Source organism: Lepisosteus oculatus, chromosome 14 (genome assembly GCF_040954835.1).
Source record: "Lepisosteus oculatus isolate fLepOcu1 chromosome 14, fLepOcu1.hap2, whole genome shotgun sequence".
NCBI lineage: Eukaryota > Metazoa > Chordata > Actinopteri > Semionotiformes > Lepisosteidae > Lepisosteus > Lepisosteus oculatus.
In genome coordinates, this window is record NC_090709.1 from 40,739,968 (window position 1) to 40,762,135 (window position 22,168).

The 22,168-nt window shown below is 54.3% G+C and overlaps 2 protein-coding genes across 4 annotated transcripts; both read left to right on the forward strand.

The window, feature by feature from the left end:
* The first annotated feature begins 6,329 nt into the window (after positions 1-6,329).
* LOC138242436 (macrophage mannose receptor 1-like) lies at positions 6,330-11,210 on the forward strand. Of its 2 annotated transcripts, XM_069197932.1 has the most exons (7): positions 6,330-6,420; positions 6,744-7,088; positions 7,237-7,590; positions 7,836-8,168; positions 8,502-8,837; positions 9,358-9,711; positions 10,476-11,210. In XM_069197932.1, exons 1-7 carry the CDS (start codon positions 6,378-6,380, stop codon positions 10,478-10,480), a joined length of 1,770 nt encoding a protein of 589 aa, XP_069054033.1. In that variant the 5' UTR covers positions 6,330-6,377; the 3' UTR covers positions 10,481-11,210. The 2 variants fall into 2 exon arrangements, with proteins under 2 accessions (XP_069054033.1, XP_069054032.1); XM_069197931.1 differs by lacking the exon at positions 10,476-11,210 and having other exon boundaries at positions 9,358-9,929.
* A 5,567-nt stretch (positions 11,211-16,777) lies between these two features.
* LOC138242445 (V-type proton ATPase subunit G 2-like) lies at positions 16,778-22,168 on the forward strand. 2 transcript variants are annotated; one of them, XM_069197979.1, is made up of 4 exons: positions 16,778-17,116; positions 17,988-18,088; positions 19,189-19,385; positions 19,531-22,168. In XM_069197979.1, exons 1-3 carry the CDS (start codon positions 17,035-17,037, stop codon positions 19,360-19,362), a joined length of 357 nt encoding a protein of 118 aa, XP_069054080.1. In that variant the 5' UTR covers positions 16,778-17,034; the 3' UTR covers positions 19,363-19,385; positions 19,531-22,168. The 2 variants fall into 2 exon arrangements, 1 of the variants encoding a protein (XP_069054080.1); XR_011191572.1 differs by having other exon boundaries at positions 16,779-17,116; positions 19,189-19,514; positions 19,623-22,168.

Here is a 22,168-nt window from a genome sequence, read left to right on the forward strand (position 1 = left end):
CAAGGAGGAAGAAATCAAGACAGGAGAGTCTCCTACCTCCAACCAAACTCCTCATCCACTCCGGTCTTTCCATTGCCGGCGTTTCCTGGACTTCCTGGAAAACAAGGGAACAGAAAGTTAAGAGAGAGGATCCCACCTCTATCACAACTCCCCATCCCTACCTGTCTTCCCACTGTCAGCCTCTGGAATATCCTGGACAATCAGGGAAAAGAAAGTTAGGAGAGAGTATCCCACCTCTAGCACAACTCCCGATCCCTACCTGTCTTCCCACTGTCAGCCTCTGGAATATCCTGGAAAATCAGGGAAAAGAAAGGAGAGAGCTTCCCACCTCTAGCACAACTCCCTGTTCATACCCATCTTCCCACTGTCAGCCTCTGGAATATCCTGGAAAATCAGGGAAAAGAAAGGAGAGAGCTTCCCACCTCTAGCACAACCCCCTGTTCATACCTGTCTTCCCACTGTCAGCCACTGGAATATCCTGGAAAATCAGGGAAAAGAAAGGAGAGAGCTTCCCACCTCTAGCACAACCCCCGATCCACACCTGTCTTCCCACTGTCAGCCACTGGAATATCCTGGACAATCAGGGAAAAGAAAGTTAGGAGAGAGTATCCCACCTCTAGCACAACTCCCGATCCCTACCTGTCTTCCCACTGTCAGCCTCTGGAATATCCTGGACAATCAGGGAAAAGAAAGTCAGGAGAGAGTATCCCACCTCTAGCACAACTCCCGATCCCTACCTGTCTTCCCACTGTCAGCCTCTGGAATATCCTGGACAATCAGGGAAAAGAAAGTTAGGAGAGAGTATCCCACCTCCAGCACAACTCCCGATCCCTACCTGTCTTCCCACTGTCAGCCTCTGGAATATCCTGGACAATCAGGGAAAAGAGAGTTAGGAGAGAGTATCCCACCTCTATCTCAACTCCCCATCCATACCCACCTTCCCACTGTCGGCCATTTGAATATCCTGTAAAATCAGGGAACAGAAGGTTATGGCAGAGCGTCTCACCTCTATCACTACTCCCCATCTGGTCCTGTCATCCCACTGTCAGCCTCTGGAATATCCTGGAAAACAAGGGAAAAGAAAGGTAGGAGAGAGCTTCACATCTCTAGAACAACTCCCTGTTCATACTTGTCTTCCCACTGTCAGCCACTGGAATATCCTGGAAAATCAGGGAAAAGAAAGGAGAGAGCTTCCCACCTCTAGCACAACCCCCTGTTCATACCTGTCTTCCCACTGTCAGCCACTGGAATATCCTGGACAATCAGGGAAAAGAAAGGAGAGAGCTTCCCACCTCTAGCACAACCCCCTGTTCATACCTGTCTTCCCACTGTCAGCCTCTGGAATATCCTGGACAATCAGGGAAAAGAAAGTTAGGAGAGAGTATCCCACCTCTAGCACAACTCCCGATCCCTACCTGTCTTCCCACTGTCAGCCTCTGGAATATCCTGGAAAATCAGGGAAAAGAAAGGAGAGAGCTTCCCACCTCTAGCACAACTCCCTGTTCATACCCATCTTCCCACTGTCAGCCTCTGGAATATCCTGGAAAATCAGGGAAAAGAAAGGAGAGAGCTTCCCACCTCTAGCACAACCCCCTGTTCATACCTGTCTTCCCACTGTCAGCCACTGGAATATCCTGGAAAATCAGGGAAAAGAAAGGAGAGAGCTTCCCACCTCTAGCACAACCCCCGATCCACACCTGTCTTCCCACTGTCAGCCACTGGAATATCCTGGACAATCAGGGAAAAGAAAGTTAGGAGAGAGTATCCCACCTCTAGCACAACTCCCGATCCCTACCTGTCTTCCCACTGTCAGCCTCTGGAATATCCTGGACAATCAGGGAAAAGAAAGTTAGGAGAGAGTATCCCACCTCCAGCACAACTCCCGATCCCTACCTGTCTTCCCACTGTCAGCCTCTGGAATATCCTGGACAATCAGGGAAAAGAAAGTTAGGAGAGAGTATCCCACCTCCAGCACAACTCCCGATCCCTACCTGTCTTCCCACTGTCAGCCTCTGGAATATCCTGGACAATCAGGGAAAAGAGAGTATCCCACCTCCAGCACAACTCCCGATCCCTACCTGTCTTCCCACTGTCAGCCACTGGAATATCCTGGACAATCAGGGAAAAGAAAGTTAGGAGAGAGTATCCCACCTCCAGCACAACTCCCGATCCCTACCTGTCTTCCCACTGTCAGCCTCTGGAATATCCTGGACAATCAGGGAAAAGAAAGTTAGGAGAGAGTATCCCACCTCCAGCACAACTCCCGATCCCTACCTGTCTTCCCACTGTCAGCCTCTGGAATATCCTGGACAATCAGGGAAAAGAAAGTTAGGAGAGAGTATCCCACCTCTAGCACACCTCCCGATCCCTACCTGTGACACTGAAGGTTTCCTGGGCCCGAAGGCCGCAGTCTGCCTCTGCCATCGCTCTCAGACTGAAGCTGGTCTTCTCTCGTCTCTTCCAGACTGTGATGTTGTTCACCTTACTGAGAGAGAAACTGACCACAGCTTTTAAAACTGTATTTACAGCTGAGAACGACGAGATCATCACTCGGCACAGAGGCGCTGTGCGGATTCTCTCACAGCCAACAAAGCAGAGAAGTCCGAACTCTCTCACTATTGTAATAGATTAATGTGCAATGTTTTTTTTTTCTCTTTCTTTGATCTGCATTCTATTTAAATGTACAGGAATGCTGGGTGTCCATAACAAAATTTCCCTCAGAGGACAATAACATCCTATAATCTTCTCTCACTCCTGATGGTGTTTCGCACATGTTTAGTACCGGTAACAACAATATGACTTCAGTTACTCTTGCTGCTCCTTACAGTAACAGTACTGCTGCTTCTATTAATAGTGCTGCTACTGAAAACAAGTTTATTAGCAACCTGAGTAACAGTAATGCTTCTGTTACTAAGCCTGCCAATAAAAGCACCCTGTCAGTAGTCTCACTGTTCTACACTATATCATACCAGCGCTCCTCTTTTTTGTGAAGGAGAGACTCACCTGGTCTGCCCTCACCTGCGGTGCTGATGGGGTCCCCTGTCCCCTCCTGCGCTGACCAGTCAAGCACAGCCCCTTGTCCTCTAACTGCAGGTCTGGGGGCGCCCTCTCCAGTCCTGGTACAGTGTTACCCCCACTTCACCCCTGGCTGCCTGGCCCTGTTTCCAAACACGGGGGGCAGCTCCCACATTCCCATTCCCGCCCCACCTGTCCCGGAGCTTCCCGGAGGTCCCACAGCCTCCCTGCCCTCTCCCTGTCCTCCTGCAGGAGCTGCGTCTGGGGGAAATGAAAACGCCCGAATAATCAGATCAGACTGGCAGCCAGATCGAAAACATAAAACAAAAAGGCTGGAGATGCGATCTGTACTGGGGGGTCTGTTCTGTCACCCCTGGGTGTCTACGCGCTGGGCTCCCCCTCCAGCCACCATCACCAGTGTTTGTGAGGCTGAGACGTTTATTCTGCTGCTCCTCAGTGAACACAGTGACCAGGTCTGTGTGATTGTCCCGGCAGTATTCCTGAGCTCGAACCCATGACAGTTTATAGTGTATGAAGTATGAAGTGGTATGGAGCTGGGGTAGAGGGGCTGAGCTCTGGAGCTGGGGTAGAGGGGGCTGAGCTCTGGAGCTGGGGTAGAGGGGGCTGAGCTCTGGAGCTGGGGTAGAGGGGGCTGAGCTCTGGAGCTGGGGTAGAGGGGGCTGAGCTCTGGAGCTGGGGTAGAGGGGGCTGAGCTCTGGAGCTGGGGTAGAGGGGCTGAGCTCTGGAGCTGGGGTAGAGGGGCTGGGCTCTGGAGCTGGGGTAGAGGGGCTGGGCTCTGGAGCTGGGGTAGAGGGGCTGAGCCTTGGAGCTGGGGTAGAGGGTAGAGGGGGCTGAGCTCTGGAGCTGGGGTAGAGGGGCTGAGCTCTGGAGCTGGGGTAGAGGGGCTGAGCTCTGGAGCTGGGGTAGAGGGGCTGAGCCCTAGAGCTGGGGTAGAGGGGCTGAGCTCTGGAGCTGGGGTAGAGGGGCTGAGCTCTGGAGCTGGGGTAGAGGGGCTGAGCCCTGGAGCTGGGGTAGAGGGGCTGAGCTCTGGAGCTGGGGTAGAGGGGCTGAGCTCTGGAGCTGGGGTAGAGGGGCTGAGCTCTGGAGCTGGAGTAGAGGGGGCTGAGCTCTGGAGCTGGAGTAGAGGGGGCTGAGCTCTGGAGCTGGAGTAGAGGGGGCTGAGCTCTGGAGCTGGGGTAGAGGGGCTGAGCTCTGGAGCTGGGGTAGAGGGCTGAGCTCTGGAGCTGGGGTAGAGGGATGCAACAGTTTCTGCCCCTGTGGGGCTCCAGAGCAGGAGGGATCTGTGTCAGTCCTGTGTTTTCTATGGGCTTCACAGACACACCCTTGTCCGAGCTGTGAGCTGGGGCCACGTGATCGAGCTCTATTTCCATACCGGCTGCGTCAGCGAGGCAGAGAGCGATACCAGCGCAGGCAGACAGACAGAGAGCTCGTCTCCCACCCAGCCAGGCGCCGAGACAGAGGGACACCCCGAGGAGCAGAGGTAAGTGTGGGAGAGCAGTGTCCCAGGGCCCTGCACTCACCCCTGAGGGGCAATTAAAACACAGGGAGAGCACCAGTTAATACAGAAAGAGCACATCCATGAATACAGGGAGAGCACCAGTTAATACAGCATACAGTGAGCGCACCAGTTAACACAGGGAGAGCACCAGTTAACACAGAGATCTAATGTGTTTAAATGTGACTGTTTGAACCCTGTGCTCCTGGTGGGGCGCTGGAAGAGTCTGGGGCGCAGGACCAGGGGCGATGACAGACTCAGTGACTCTGTGTTTAAACCCTGTGCTCTTGGTGGGGCTCTGGAAGAGTCTGGGGCGCAGGACCAGGGGCGATGACAGACTCAGTGACTCTGTGTTTAAACCCTGTGCTCCTGGTGGGGCTCTGGAAGAGTCTGGGGCGCAGGACCAGGGGCGATGACAGACTCAGTGACTCTGTGTTTGAACCCTGTGCTCCTGGTGGGGCTCTGGAAGAGTCCGGGGCGCAGGACCGGGGGCGATGACACACTCAGTGACTCTGTGTTTGAACCCTGTGCTCCCGGTGGGGCTCTGGAAGAGTCCGGGGCGCAGGACCGGGGGCGATGACAGACTCAGTGACTCTGTGTTTGAACCCTGTGCTCCTGGTGGGGCTCTGGAAGAGTCCGGGGCGCAGGACCGGGGGCGATGACACACTCAGTGACTCTGTGTTTGAACCCTGTGCTCCTGGTGGGGCTCTGGAAGAGTCCGGGGCGCAGGACCGGGGGCGATGACAGACTCAGTGACTCTGTGTTTAAACCCTGTGCTCCTGGTGGGGCTCTGGAAGAGTCCGGGGCGCAGGACCGGGGGCGATGACACACTCAGTGACTCTGTGTTTGAACCCTGTGCTCCTGGTGGGGCTCTGGAAGAGTCCGGGGCGCAGGACCGGGGGCGATGACAGACTCAGTGACTCTGTGTTTGAACCCTGTGCTCCTGGTGGGGCTCTGGAAGAGTCCGGGGCGCAGGACCGGGGGCGATGACAGACTCAGTGACTCTGTGTTTGAACCCTGTGCTCCTGGTGGGGCTTTGGCCTGTGTCAGGCTCTCCTCTCACCTGACGGACTCTCCCTCTTGCGCAGGAGTCTGAAGGGGGGGTTTCATGACAACAGGTCTCAGTGTCCTGCTCCTGCTTTGTTTAGAACACAATCCGTAGCTGATGCCCCAGAAGGAGACTGTTTTGCCTAGTTATTAAATAACTGGTATTTTATTGTAACTGCACCACGAACACAGGGAACTGAGACAAAGAGACAATGAAAATTGGGACAGGTCAGTTTTTCCTTCTTTACAGACTTAACTTACTGTACAGTGTGCTATTCAGAGTTCTGGACAGATAGGAGCTGTCCTCATTTGCCTAGTTAATCAATAGCTGGTATTTTATTCTAACTGGTACCAGGGAGACAGGTAGAGAGGGAGAGAGAGGAGAGGAGAGAAAGGGACAGGGTCAGGTACAGAGAGGAGAGAAAGAGAGACAGTTACAGAGAGAGAGGGGAGAAGGAGAGATAGAGGGACAGAGACCGGTACAGAGAGAGAGGGGAGAAGGAGAGATAGAGTGACAGAGACCGGTACAGAGAGAGAGGGGAGAAGGAGAGACAGTGAGAGACAAGTACAGAGTGAATGAGAGGAAAGACAGAGGGAGAGAAACAGCTGTCCCTTCTGCTGCTGCTCCTGATGTCTGTCTGACACGCTGACCGACGGCGCACCCAGCTGATCACCTGCGTGACTTCCTGTCCGGCTCCCAGCTCTGCTGTCTGAGGGGCTGGCCAGCGGACTGACCCCACTGCCTGTCCAGGGAAGGGCTTGGACACGCGCTGCCTGACCTCCCAGCGGCGCCGCGGAGATGGAGAGGGAGGGGCTGGCCTGTCTGCTGCTGGCCGTGGCCGGTGAGTGACCTCTGACCTCTGTCTCAACCTCGTTCCAGCACTCGGGCCGCAGGTATCGGTGTTGGGCGATACCCGGCGAATCCTGGACACGACAGGCAAGGTTACAGGTGACTCCCTGGGCCCCAGTTTCTCTGGAAAAGAGGGAGAGGAGGAGGGAGGGGAGCTCTGTCTCCTGTGTATCTGTACAGACCCCCCTCCCCAGTGATATCCTTCTCTCTCAGGGGACTGGGCTCGCGGGGAGTAGCCTGAGGTTATTAACTACTTTCTAAAGCACAGCTGCTGCTGCTCGCCAGAACTCCACCTGCTTGGTTTTCTGTCCCCAGTGCTCTGTCCTCCTGAATCCGGCCTCATCAGGAAGTTCTACTTTGTGGACTCACCCCTGAACTGGACCGACGCTCAGAGACACTGCAGAGACAACTACACTGACCTGGCCTCCATCAACAGCACAGCAGACATGGACACAGTCCTCAACACCACTAACCTGCCCAATGTCGCAGCCTGGATAGGCCTGTACCGAGACTGCAGAGAGAGCTGGCGGTGGTCTGGCGGAGAGGTCGTGACCTTCACCCACTGGAGGAGTCGGCTCCCCTGCGCTGTTCTCAACGCAGCGGGATTCTGGGAGGAGAGAAACTGCAGTGAGGAGAACTACTTCATATGTGAGAGTCAAGGTGAGACAACACTCAATCTGAGAGTGAGTGCCGAGTTCAACTTTAGACAGGAATGAACAGGAAACAGGAAACGGTGGTGTGCAAAGCACTGTGGGATTTGTAGTCTCACAGCTGTACACACCGTCACTCCTGATCTTTGTCTTCGCAGGTGGGGGACAGCAGTACAGGCTGATCAGGGAAAACAAGACCTTCGCTGACGCCCAGAGACACTGCAGAGAGAGCTGCTCCGACCTGCCCCGGGTGGACAGTGTGGGAGAGTCCGAACAGATCAGGACGACGGCGCAGGGACACGCTGTCTGGATCGCTCTGCTCCAGGACGGCTGGGAGTGGTCTGACGGGAGGCGCTCTGGGTTTCGCAACTGGAGTCCTGGGGACCCCAATGGAGGAAAAGAACCCCAGTCCACTGAGATCTATTTACAGGATGGTGTATATAATAATAATAAAAGAGGTGGCTGGAACGATGCAGGTGGAACACATCCCAGCCCCTTCTTCTGCTACACTGGTGAGTCACAACCTGACAGAGTGTCCCAGAGCCCCAGGCAGTAGCTCAGGGGGCTGAGTTTGTCTCAGGAGAATCCAGCTTGAGAGAACAGCAGCAGAGAGCTGTATCTCCCTCGTCTGACCTCAGTCTCCCAGCAGCAGCACAGAACTACATCAAGAGCCAATAATGAATTTAGAGACAGAACATCAAGTAAACGACAGTTTCAGAATGTACAGAAATCTTATTTCTATCTATTTTATTTACAGCAACAAACTCCTCCGAGCAGTACCACTTCATACGCTATAAACTGTCATGGGTTGAAGCTCAGAAATACTGCCGGTACAATCACACAGACCTGGTCACTGTGTTCACTGAGGAGCAGCAGAGACAACTTCTCAACCTCACAAACACTGGTGATAAAGGAGGAGCCTGGATTGGTCTGTATAACAACACACAGAGAGTCCCGGGGTCTGGGGGAGCTGCAGGGAGCCCCTACACTCAAACCCAGGGGCGCGTCTGTGTGCTGATGGACTCTGAGGGAGGATGGGAAGAGAGAGACTGTCAGGAGAGAAACTACTTCATGTGTCTCAACAAGACAGGTAAGAGGACAGTCCATCACACCGGTGTCTCACTGACGTCTCTCTGCTCTGAATCAGAGACACACTTCACCACTGTTACTCAACACAGGTAAGAGGACAGTCCATCACACCAGTGTCTCACTGACGTCTCTCTGCTCTGAATCAGAGACACACCTCACCACTGTCACTCAACACAGGTAAGAGGACAGTCCATCACACCAGTGTCTCACTGACGTCTCTCTGCTCTGAATCAGAGACACACCTCACCACTGTCACTCAACACAGGTAAGAAGACAGTCCATCACTCCAGTATCTCACTGACATTTTGACTGATACATTGTCTTGTCTGCTCAGAGCGCAGTAACGTCACCCTGATTGAACTCAACCAGACCTGGACTGAAGCCCAGAGTCTCTGCAGACAGAATCACACAGAGCTGGTCAGTGTGAGGAACCAGAGTGAGAATGAGGAGGTTCAGAGGTCAGCGCGAGGTCACAGAGTGTGGATCGGCCTGTACAACGAGCCCTGGAAGTGGTCAGACCAGGGGGCGTCCAGCTTCAGGAACTGGGCAGGAGGGCAGCCTGGGTCAGCAGGTGGTCAGAGATGTGCGCAGGTGGACCTGCAGGGCAGCCCGAGAGGCAGATGGACAGAGACAGACTGCAGTGAGATCAGACCCTTCTTCTGTCACTGGGGTGAGGACGGCTCGTTTTCCACTTGGGTTCGTGTCTTGAAGGGAAATAATATCAGTCAGGAGACTCCTGGTGTAGAAACTGGCCAGGACAGCTCACAGACGCTGCACTAACATCAATCAGGAGAGTCCTGGTGTAGAAACTGGCCAGGACAGCTCACAGACGCTGCACTAACATCAGTCAGGAGACTCCTGGTGTAGAAACTGGCCAGGACAGCTCACAGACGCTGCACTAACATCAGTCAGGAGACTCCTGGTGTAGAAACTGGAGAGGACAGCTCACAGACGCTGCACTAACATCAGTCAGGAGACTCCTGGTGTAGAAACTGGAGAGGACAGCTCACAGACGCTGCACTAACATCAGTCAGGAGACTCCTGGTGTAGAAACTGATTGATCGGTCTGGGGTTAAGTGATTTAATGATTTTTGCTGGCATTGCCTATCTGATCTGAGCTGCGATCGACTGATTGAACTCAGACCTACTCGGCTGCCACGTCTCTGACAGTCTCTCCTGCTCTCTTGCAGACAGAAGAGAGCTCGTCCTGGTGAGAGAGGAGAAGTCCTGGGCTGAGGCCCTGGATCACTGTCAGACTCACCACACTGGCCTGGCGGATATCCAGTCACACCAGGAGCAGAGCTACGCTGCTGAAGAGGCCCAGTCTGCTGAGTCCAGCCTGGTCTGGCTGGGCCTGCGACAGAGTCGGGTCTTCGGGTTCTGGTTCTGGGTGAATGGACAACCGCTTAATTATCAGAACTGGGGTACAGGGGGAGACCATCAGTGCACAACTAACAGCTACTGTGGAGCCCTGGACAGAGACAAAGGGGGGAACTGGACCAACCGTGACTGTGAGGAGAAGCTCAGCTTCATCTGCTACAGAGGTACTGAGACTCCTTTACTGCCCCTGTCTGACTCTCAGAGTGAGTCCTGACTGTCACACACCAGCGACAGGCCCCTGTCTGACTCTCAGAGTGAGTCCTGACTGTCACACACCAGCGACACGCCCCTGTCTGACTCTCAGCGTGAGTCCTGACTGTCACACACCAGCGACACGCCTGTCTGACTCTCAGTGTGAGTCCTGACTGTCACACACCAGCGACACGCCCCTGTCTGATTCTCAGAGTGAGTCCTGACTGTCACACACCAGCGACACGCCCCTGTCTGACTCTCAGTGTGAGTCCTGACCGTCACACACCAGCGACACGCCCCTGTCTGACTCTCAGAGTGAGTCCTGACCGTCACACACCAGCGACACGCCCCTGTCTGACTCTCAGCGTGAGTCCTGACTGTCACACACCAGCGACACGCCCCTGTCTGACTCTCAGTGTGAGTCCTGACTGTCACACACCAGCGACACGCCCCTGTCTGACTCTCAGCGTGAGTCCTGACTGTCACACACCAGCGACACGCCCCTGTCTGACTCTCAGAGTGAGTCCTGACTGTCACACACCAGCGACACGCCCCTGTCTGACTCTCAGTGTGAGTCCTGACTGTCACACACCAGCGACACGCCCCTGTCTGACTCTCAGAGTGAGTCCTGACTGTCACACACCAGCGACACGCCCCTGTCTGACTCTCAGAGTGAGTCCTGACTGTCACACACCAGCGACACGCCCCTGTTTGACTCTCAGTGTGTCTCTTGTAGGGTGAACAGTGTGAGTCCTGTCCGTCACACCAGCGAAATGCAGCTGCAGGATGGACACCATGCTTTTGACTGAGCAGATCTCTCCTCCTGCAAAACCACATTTCCCACTCACAGATGATGTCTGCGTCCTTTCACGTCTTGGCAAAGACTCACCAGATATCCAGCATTCTTCAGTCTTGATCTCTGTGCTTCTGTGCTGCATTTCTTACTATGAAAGTAAGGTACTGCTGTAAAACGTAAATTCATTTCTATTCACAACTTTAATTTAAACGACGCTGTACACAAGACGGGTTTATCCACAAGCACTACTTGTTAACTCTGCGTGCATCACGTTGGAACATCTCTGTGGTGAAATATCTGCTGCACAACCTCTACTTACCTGCTTGTCCATCCCAGGACATTAGTCATCACAGGGACTAGTGAGCAGGAAGGGCCGCCTCACCTCGCAGGTCATGGAATCGAACTGTGACTAACAGCATGGCGACTTACTTACTTACACAGTTCACATTTTTGTGCTCAATTCAGAATTTATACAAGCTTTACATTCAGTAAAAATGAATTTATTTTCTTACCAAGATTTAATAACTGAGAAATTGGGATCGCAGTAAAAATATATTAAAAACTTTGGGACTGATAATTAAATTTAAATATAAACTTAAATAGTATTTCCTATACTATTTGTTTTTAATTCAGGAGAAACAATACGTAGATAATAAATAATGATTTTGTCATTGAACTTTTATCAGAAATTAAAGAGCTTTGCATCTTGATTGTGTTGTCTTTTCATTTCCCGAAACAAATGAAAGTTCACTGTTGGTTTGCAACACAAGTTATTTTAGTGTAGCCACAGACCAGCACAGCGAGTAGATCCCAGAGCAGTCGCAGACCAGCACAGCGAGTAGATCCCATCGTAGTCACTGAACATCACCGTGAATAGATCCCAGCGTAATCACAGACATGCACAGCAAATAGATCACAGTGCAGACACAGACCAGCACAGTGAGTAGATCACAGTGCAGACACAGACCAGCACAGTGAGTAGATCACAGTGCAGACACAGACCAGCACAGTGAGTAGATCACAGTGCAGACACAGACCAGCACAGTGAGTAGATCACAGTGCAGACACAGACCAGCACAGTGAGTAGATCACAGTGCAGACACAGACCAGCACAGTGAGTAGATCACAGTGCAGACACAGACCAGCACAGTGAGTAGATCACAATGCAGACACAGACCAGCACAGTGAGTAGATCCCAGAGTAATCATAGACCAGCATGGCGAATAGATCACAGTGCAGTCACAGAACAGCACAGCGAATAGATCCAAGTGGTCACAGACCAGCACAGCAAATAGATCCCATAGTAGTCACTGAACATCACCGTGAATAGATCCCATCGTAGTCACTGAACATCACCGTGAATAGATCCCAGCGTCATCACAGACATGCACAGCAAATAGATCGTAGTATAGCCACAGATCAGCACAGCAAATAGATTACAGTGCATACACAATCCAGAACAGCAAAAAGAGATCACAGTGCAGTCACAGACCAACACAGTAAATAGATCCCAGTGCAGTCACAGACCAGCACAGCGAGTAGATCACAGTGCAGTCAAAGACCAGCCCGGCGAGTAGATCCCAGAGTAATCATAGACCAGCACGGTGAATAGATCCCAGTGCAGTCACAGACCAGCACAGCGAGTAGATCCCAGTGCAGTCACAGACCAGCACAGCGAGTAGATCCCAGAGTAATCACAGACCAGCACAGCGAGTAGATCACAGTGCAGTCACAGAACAGCACAGCAAATAGATCCCAACATAGTCACAGAAAATCACAGTGAATAGATCCCATCGTAGTCACTGAACATCACCGTGATAATAAATAATCATTTTGTCATTGAACTTTTATCAGAAATTAAAGAGCTTTGCATCTTGATTGTGTTGTCTTTTCATTTCCCGAAACAAATGAAGGTTCACTTTTGGTTTGCAACACAAGTTATTTTAGTGTAGTCACAGACCAGCACAGCGAGTAGATCCCAGAGTAGTCACAGACCAGCACAGCGAGTAGATCCCAGAGTAGTCACAGACCAGCACAGCGAGTAGATCCCAGAGTAGTCACAGACCAGCACAGCGAGTAGATCCCAGAGTAGTCACAGACCAGCACAGCGAGTAGATCCCAGAGTAGTCACAGACCAGCACAGCGAGTAGATCCCAGAGTAGTCACAGACCAGCACAGCGAGTAGATCCCAGAGTAGTCACAGACCAGCACAGCGAGTAGATCCCAGAGTAGTCACAGACCAGCACAGCGAGTAGATCACAGAGTAGTCACAGACCAGCACCGTGAGTAGATCCCAGAGTAGTCACAGACCAGCACAGCGAGTAGATCCCAGAGTAGTCACAGACCAGCACAGTGAGTAGATCCCAGAGTAGTCACAGACCAAGACAGTGAGTAGATCCCAGAGTAGTCACAGACCAGCACAGCCAATATATTCCAGTGTGGTCACAGACCAGCACAGTGAGTAGATCCCAGAGTAGTCACAGACCAAGACAGTGAGTAGATCCCAGAGAAGTCACAGACCAGCACAGCGAGTAGATCCCAGAGAAGTCACAGACCAGCACAGCTAATAGATCCCAGTGTAGTCACAGACAAGCACAGCTAATAGATCCCTGTGTAATCACAGACTAGCACAGCAAATAGATCCCAGCATAGTCACTGAACATCACCGTGAATAGATCCCAGTGTAATCACAGACATGCACAGCAAATAGATTGTAGTAGAGCCACAGACCAGAACAGCAAAAAGAGATCACAGTGCAGTCACAGACCAGCCCAGTGAGTAGATCCCAGTGCAGACACAGACCAGCCCAGTGAGTAGATCACAGTGCAGTCACAGACCAGCCCAGTGAGTAGATCACAGTGCAGACACAGACCAGCCCAGTGAGTAGATCACAGTGCAGACACAGACCAGCACAGCGAGTAGATCACAGTGCAGTCACAGACCAGCACAGCGAGTAGATCACAGTGCAGTCACTGAACATCACCATGAATAGATCCCATCGTAGTCACTGAACATCACTGTGAATAGATCCCAGTGTAATCACAGACATGGACAGCAAATAGATCGTAGTATAGCCACAGATCAGCACAGCAAATAAATCCCAGTGCAGTCAAAGACCAGCACAGTGAGTATATCACAGTGCAGTCACAGACCAGCACAGTGAGTAGATCACAGGGCAGTCACAGACCAACAAAGCTAATAGATCACAGGGCAGTCACAGGCCAGCACAGTGAATAAGCTTCAATCACAGAGGACCACGAGCACCTCAGATTATTCAATCTCCTCAAACATCCACACACAGTCCTCCGTACACCTCCGATCTTCCTCATGAGCAGCGCTCTCAAGACACCAGCCTTGACTTACCAGGTCCACAACTCTCACCTCCCTCGGATCTTCTTGGGATTCTCCCAGGCTTTCCCAGATCCCTGGCCACATCGTCCTCTCCATAGGGACACAACTACCATCTCCACCATCTGCAGCGTCCAGTGTGTGAACGTCAGGACCTGTGGGCGTCGTGTCCAGTGGGCTGCTGTCTTATCAAGGCTGTAGTGTCCAGTGTGTGAACGTCAGGACCTGAGGGCGTCGTGTCCAGTGGGCTGCTGTCTAATCGAGGCAGTAGTGTCCAGTGTGTGAACGTCAGGACCTGTGGGCGTCGTGTCCAGTGGGCTGCTGTCTTATCGAGGCTGTAGTGTCCAGTCCAGTGTGTGAACGTCAGGACCTGTGGGTGTCGTGTCCAGTGGGCTGCTGTCTTATCGAGGCTGTAGTGTCCAGTCCAGTGTGTGAACGTCAGGACCTGTGGGCGTCGTGTCCAGTGGGCTGCTGTCTTATCAAGGCTGTAGTGTCCAGTGTGTGAACGTCAGGACCTGTGGGCGTCGTGTCCAGTGGGCTGCTGTCTTATCGAGGCTGTAGTGTCCAGTGTGTGAATGTCAGGACCTGTGGGCGTCGTGTCCAGTGGGCTGCTGTCTTATCGAGGCTGTAGTGTCCAGTCCAGTGTGTGAGCGTCAGGACCTGTGGGCGTCGTGTCCAGTGGGCTGCTGTCTTATCGAGGCTGTAGTGTCCAGTGTGTGAACGTCAGGACCTGAGGGCGTCGTGTCCAGTGGGCTGCTGTCTTATCGAGGCTGTAGTGTCCAGTCCAGTGTGTGAACGTCAGGACCTGTGGGCGTCGTGTCCAGTGGGCTGCTGTCTTATCGAGGCTGTAGTGTCCAGTCCAGTGTGTGAACGTCAGGACCTGTGGGCGTCGTGTCCAGTGGGCTGCTGTCTTATCGAGGCTGTAGTGTCCAGTGTGTGAACGTCAGGACCTGTGGGCGTCGTGTCCAGTGGGCTGCTGTCTTATCGAGGCTGTAGTGTCCAGTCCAGTGTGTGAACGTCAGGACCTGTGGGCGTCGTGTCCAGTGGGCTGCTGTCTTATCGAGGCTGTACAGTCCAGTGTGAACGACAGGACCTTTAAAAGCGATGTCCCCGGAGTCTCTGTCCTGTGGCGGCCCATTCCTGAGCTGTCCACGGAGCTGCTCCTGCTGCTTGGACGTCGTGACCGTCTGTGTCCATCGTCTCCTCCGTCCACAGCCGGCTGCTCTCGCTGCGTTTCTCCGTGTTGTTGCTGAACGCGGAAATTTCTGACTCAGCAAAGTCCGCCCTTGACCTCTTAAACCCGGACAAACGTTTTCGTGGCGCGTTGAGACCTCAGGGGAGGTCCCTCCGCCATCTTTTATTAGTTCTCTAGAATTTTTTTTAAGCCGCGGGTAAAAAGCGAAACGACACGTCGTCTTTTTTCCGCTTCGGAAACGTTCCTCTCCTACAGCTCCGCTCCCGCCCCTTCCCGCCACCGGCGACACTTCCTGTTTCCGGGGAGGAGCCGGGAAGTGCGTGCGCGCGCGACCCCGCGGGGCGGGTTTTGAATTCGGGCGGCCGTTAGAGCTGCGCGCTCCCGGAGGACCGACCCGCCTCAGACACCTTCAGCCGCAAACCCCCCGTCCCCGCATCGGCCTCAGGCCGCAAACTCCGGTCCCGGGCTGGAAACAGCCGCCTTTACCGCGGTTTATCCTTAGTTTTGAGTTCCCTTCGGTCCTCCGACTCCGTTTGGGCTTCGCCATCAACAGCCGCTACACTACCGCCGCCTGACGGCGAAGCGTCTCTTTCGTGAACGGTTACTGGTCAGTTTGCATAATGTCCTTCCCGACAGCCTTGGCGGACGGTGCATTCTGGGACATGTAGTTTTTATTCGTGTCCCCGCTACGCTTTGGAACTACATTCCAGTTATTGAGCCCGCTGGGGATATCAACATAATCCGATAACACTGTATGGGTATGGTATGCAGACAGACATCAGATAAGCTCAGTGACTACAGATCACAAAATCCTAAATGGACAAAATACACTACCAGAACATCGGATCAGAGTAAGAGACAGCAGAGAGAAACAGATCTTGACGAAGTACAGGCTCAGTGACCACAGCCTGGACACACACACTGGACACAGGCAGACCTGGCTATCCAGAGAGGACAGCCAGTGACCACAGCCTGGACACAAACACTGGACACAGACAGACCTGGATGTCCAGAGATGACAGGCTCAGTTACCACAGCCTGGACACAGACACTGGACACAGGCAGATCTGGCTGTCCAGCCTTGACACAGGCACTGGACACAGGCAGACCTGGCTGTCCAGAGAGGACAGGCTCAGAGTGACCACAGCCTGGACACAGGCACTGGACACAGGCAGACCTGGCTGTCCAGAGAGGACAGGCTCAGAGTGACCACAGCCTGGACACAGACACTGGACACAGGCAGACCTGGCTGTCCAGAGAAGAGACGGCTGAGCAGCTTGTTCCCCACCCCCACCACCCTCTGTGTACAGAAGAGCCTCCTGTCCTGACCTTATCATGATTTCTCGATATTATTATTATTGTTATTTCTGATCTCTATATTGATATGGATTGCGTCACACACAGTCTTGCGAGACCAAGCCGCCTGTAAGAGGGGTCGGCCTGAAAACCGGATGGTTTTAGTTGTAGAATCCCATCTTTACCGTTTGAAAATGACGCAAGCTGAAGGTTGTGCCGTTTCCAGCCGCACGGGCACGGACCCGCGATCGCGCAGAATAAAGGCGACTAACGCCTGCGCTCCCGTCCAGAGCCGCCGGTGACGGCCGCAGGTACAGCAGGCCCGCTCAAAACAATTCAAAACGAGAAGACGACGAGGGGAAAAAAAAGTCCAAATAATAAAACAAAAAAAAAAAGACACCGACCGGCGCCGGGCGAGTGACGTCACAGGAGACGCGCGTCACCCGCGTTCGGGAGGCGAGGCGGATCAAAGCGGCGCCGCCACCGCAGAGTGGCGTCACCGGGCCGCGGGCACGCGCGGGCGGCCGGGCTTGCGCGCTCACGCTCGCCGGTGCCGCAGAGGCAGAGAGAGAGAGAGACAGACGGGAAAGCGCTCAGCGGCGATAAACAGGACCACCATCCTCCTCCTCCTCCTCATCCTCGGAGCAGGACCCGGGCGCGATGGCGAGCCAGTCGCAGGGCATCCAGCAGCTCCTGCAGGCGGAGAAGCGGGCGGCCGAAAAGGTGGCCGAGGCGCGAAAGCGTAAGCGGACCGGGGCTGGATCTGGGGGGGTGGGTACCCCGTGTGGCGGCGATCGCCGTCAGTCCGCCGGGACCGGTCAGCGCACGACCCGGTTCCGAGCAGCGAGGGCCGGTGATCAAGATCACTGAGACACGGACAGAGCTGCTGACGCAGCCCGATCTTTGGTTTCACGCTGCACAAGCCCTCGTTTCGATGTTGTTTGCAAAACGCGTCATAAAAGCGGACAGGACAGGAGGCTCTTCTGTACGCAGAGGGGGGTGGGGGTGGGGAACAGGCTGCCCAGTCCTGTGGTTGAAGCCGATACCCTGGCTCCTCTCCAGGCACAGCTGGGTGAGCTCCTCCAGTCAGGACAGGGGGCTCTTCTGTACGCAGAGGGGGGTGGGGGTGGGGAACAGGCTGCCCAGTCCTGTGGCTGAAGCCGATACCCTGGCTTCTCTCCAGACACAGCTGGGTGAGCTCCTCCAGTCAGGACAGGAGGCTCTTCTGTACACAGAGGGGGGTGGGGGTGGGGAACAAGCTGCCCAGCCATGTGGTTGAAGCCGATACCCTGGCTCCTCTCCAGACACAGCTGGGTGAGCTCCTCCAGTCAGGACAGGAGGCTCTTCTGTACGCAGAGGGGAGCGGGGGTGGGGAACAAGCTGCCCAGCCTTGTCCCGGTCTGCACAGCCAGGTCTCCCTGTGTCCAGTCTCTACTAGCTCACATAGCTACCCAATGGGCTCCTCAGTGACCTTTCTGAAGAGAAACGTAACCTGTCCAACGCCAGAGTGTTGCTTACCCAGCTGGCTGTCAGTTCTGGGGTTCCACAGGGTCCCCCACGCCCGGGTCTCCCTGAACGCCCCTTCTCGTTTTCCTCTCTCCCCGTCCGCTCAGGAAAGACCCGCAGGCTGAAACAGGCGAAAGAGGAGGCCCAGTTAGAGATCGACCAGTACAGGGCCGACAGAGAGAAGCTCTTCTCACAGAAACAGCACATGGTGAGAGAACACGCACACGCACACACACACACTCTCTGCTGTCTTTCTGTATGAACCCCTCTCTCTCTCTCAGAGCAGTGTTCATGTACTGGAGTGTCCAGTCAGTGTGTCTGTATGAACCCCTCTCTCTCTCAGTGCAGTGTTCATGTACTGGAGTGTCCAGTCAGGGTGTGTGTATGAACCCCTCTCTCTCTCAGTGCAGTGTTCATGTACTGGAGTGTCCAGTCAGTGTGTCTGTATGAACCCCTCTCTCTCTCAGTGCAGTGTTCATGTACTGGAGTGTCCAGTCAGTGTGTGTGTATGAACCCCTCTCTCTCTCAGTGCAGTGTTCATGTACTGGAGTGTCCAGTCAGTGTGTCTGTGTGAACCCCTCTCTCTCTCAGTGCAGTGTTCATGTACTGGAGTGTCCAGTCAGTGTGTCTGTATGAGCCCCTCTCTCTCTCTCAGTGCAGTGTTCATGTACTGGAGTGTCCAGTCAGTGTGTCTGTATTAACCCCTCTCTCTCTCAGTGCAGTGTTCATGTACTGGAGTGTCCAGTGTGTGTGTGTGTGTGAACCCCTCTCTCTCTCAGTGCAGTGTTCATGTACTGGAGTGTCCAGTCAGTGTGTGTGTATGAACCCCTCTCTCTCTCAGTGCAGTGTTCATGTACTGGAGTGTCCAGTCAGTGTGTGTGTATGAACCCCTCTCTCTCTCAGTGCAGTGTTCATGTACTGGAGTGTCCAGTCAGTGTGTCTGTATGAACCCCTCTCTCTCTCAGTGCAGTGTTCATGTCCTGGAGTGTCCAGTCAGTGTGTCTGTATGAACCCCTCTCTCTCTCAGTGCAGTGTTCATGTACTGGAGTGTCCAGTCAGTGTGTCTGTATGAACCCCTCTCTCTCTCAGTGCAGTGTTCATGTCCTGGAGTGTCCAGTCAGTGTGTGTGTGTGAACCCCTCTCTCTCAGTGCAGTGTTCATGTACTGGAGTGTCCAGTCAGTGTGTGTGTGTGAACCCCTCTCTCTCTCAGTGCAGTGTTCATGTCCTGGAGTGTCCAGTCAGTGTGTGTGTGTGTGAGCCCCTCTCTCTCTCAGTGCAGTGCTGCTGGACTGTGTCTCTGTCCTCAGGTCCTGGGCTCTCAGGGGAACCTGTCCTCGGAGGTGGAGCAGCAGACCCGTCAGAAGATCCAGTCCATGCAGGGCAGCTACCAGCGCAACCGGGAGAGGGTGCTGAGGCAGATGCTGAGCCTGAGCTGCCAGATCTCCCCGCAGATCCACCCCAACTACCAGCTCCCCGCCTAGAGACAGCGGGGGGCCGGGGGGGGACAGAGAGAGACAGAGAGAGAGAGAGAGAGAGAGAGAGAGAGAGAGAGAGAGAGAGAGAGAGAGACGCCTAGAGACAGTGGGGGGGGGGGGCAGATAGATAGAGAGACAGGAAGAGAGATTCGGGGGGAGTGAGAGAGAGATACAGACAGAGAGAGAGAGAGACAGGAAGAGAGATTCGGGGGGAGTGAGAGAGAGATACAGACAGAGAGAGAGACAGGAAGAGAGATTCGGGGGAGAGTGAGAGACAGATACAGACAGACAGAGAGAGAGACAGGAAGAGAGATACGGGGGGGAGTGAGAGAGATACAGACAGAGAGAGAGAGAGGCAGGAAGAGAGATACGGGGGAGAGTGAGAGACAGATACAGACAGAGAGAGAGACAGGAAGAGAGATACGGGGGGGAGTGAGAGACAGATACAGACAGAGAGACAGATACAGACAGACAGAGAGAGAGACAGGAAGAGAGATTCGGGGGAGAGTGAGAGACAGATACAGACAGAGAGAGAGAGGCAGGAGGGAGACAGACGGGGGAGGACAGACACAGACAGTGCCACAGTGCCAGGCTCTCTCACTCACCTTTATAGCTGGGGGGGTCGGGGTCCTGCAGACTCGGGGGTCCACACCGCTGGGGCAGGAGGCAGGCCGGAGGACCTGCAGTGACCGGCCGCCGCCACTAGAGGCCGCCAAATCCCACACCGCCGTGCCTCTGCTCCCTCTGCTTCGACACAACACCACCACCACCACCACCGGGGCGGCAGCGCGGAGCAGCTGGGGACCCCAGTCCAGCGAGCCCTACAGCTCAGGGGGTCCCCAATCCCAGTCCTTGCAGCGCTGGGGCCCTGGGTTCCGTTTTGAGCCTGGGGGACGCCGTCTGTGTGGGGTCTGCATGAGCTCCACATATTCGCCAGCGCTGCAGGCTCGGAACATGGCGGCGGGTTTCACTGGATTCTGGGAAAATTGGCCCTGGTGTGAGTGTGTGTGTGTCCTGTGATGGACTGGTGTCCTGCCCAGGGTGTGTGAGTGTGTGTGTGTATCCTGTGATGGACTGGTGTCCTGTCCAGGGTGTGTGTGAGTGTGTGTGTGTCCTGTGATGGACTGGTGTCCTGTCCAGGGTGTGTGTGAGTGTGTGTGTGTCCTGTGATGGACTGGTGTCCTGTCCAGGGTGTGTGAGTGTGTGTCCTGTGATGGACTGGTGTCCTGTCCAGGGTGTGTGAGTGTGTGTCCTGTGATGGACTGGTGTCCTGTCCAGGGTGTGTGACTGGTGTGTGTGTCCTGTGATGGACTGGTGTCCTGTCCAGGGTGTGTGAGTGTGTGTCCTGTGATGGACTGGTGTCCTGTCCAGGGTGTGTGAGTGTGTGTGTGTGACTGTCCTGTGATGGACTGGTGTCCTGTCCAGGGTGTGTGAGTGTGTGTGTGTGACTGTCCTGTGATGGACTGGTGTCCTGTCCAGGGTGTGTGTGTGTGTGTGTGTCCTGTGATGGACTGGTGTCCTGTCCAGGGTGTGTGTGTGTGTCCTGTGATGGACTGGTGTCCTGTCCAGGGTGTGTGTGTGTGTGTCCTGTGATGGACTGGTGTCCTGTCCAGGGTGTGTGTGTGTGTGTCCTGTGATGGACTGGTGTCCTGTCCAGGGTGTGTGTGTGTGTGTCCTGTGATGGACTGGTGTCCTGTCCAGGGTGTGTGTGTGTGTGTCCTGTGATGGACTGGTGTCCTGTCCAGGGTGTGTGAGTGAGTGTGTGTGTCCTGTGATGGACTGGTGTCCTGTCCAGGGTGTGTGAGTGAGTGTGTGTGTCCTGTGATGGACTGGTGTCCTGACCAGGGTGTGTGAGTGTGTGTGTGTCCTGTGATGGACTGGTGTCCTGTCCAGGGTGTGTGTGTGTGTCCTGTGATGGACTGGTGTCCTGTCCAGGGTGTGTGTGTGTGTGTCCTGTGATGGACTGGTGTCCTGTCCAGGGTGTGTGTGTGTGTGTCCTGTGATGGACTGGTGTCCTGTCCAGGGTGTATGAGTGTGTGTGTGTGTCCTGTGATGGACTGGTGTCCTGTCCAGGGTGTATGAGTGTGTGTGTGAGTCCTGTGATGGACTGGTGTCCTGTCCAGGGTGTGTGAGTGTGTGTGTGTCCTGTGAGGGACTGGTGTCCTGTCCAGGGTGTGTGTGTGTGTGTGTCCTGTGATGGACTGGTGTCCTGTCCAGGGTGTGTGAGTGTGTGTGTGTGTCCTGTGATGGACTGGTGTCCTGTCCAGGGTGTGTGTGTCCTGTGATGGACTGGTGTCCTGTCCAGGGTGTGTGAGTGTGTGTGTGTCCTGTGATGGACTGGGGTCCTGTCCAGGGTGTGTGTGTGTGCGCCCCGTCGTCCACGATGATGAGGAAGATGATGAGGAAGATGGCTGGACAAACCCTCAGGAGACCAGCGGGCTGCAGTACACATCCGCTCCACAAGGGGGAGACAGAGATCTCTGAGCATTCAGACGCCCCTCGCTGCTCTCCTGATGCCCTGCACCTCCTGTCCTGCCAAGCGCAGGGGAGTTTGAACCCTGAGCCTTCCGGTTCACGAGCCCAGATCTCCCGATTCCTGCTCTGCTCTGCCCTGCGGCCCACAGGGAGAAACACAGTCTGTTCCGGGTCGGTGCCGGCTTGGGAAAAACCTTATGCGGAATGTATCTGGAAAGAAACGTCTCGGGAAAACGTCCAGTCCGCGTCCCTGTGATTCAGTGACCATCTGCATGACCTGTAAGCGTGTACGTGTTCGTCGGTGAAACCAATAAACGCAATTCAGTGGAGAAAAAAC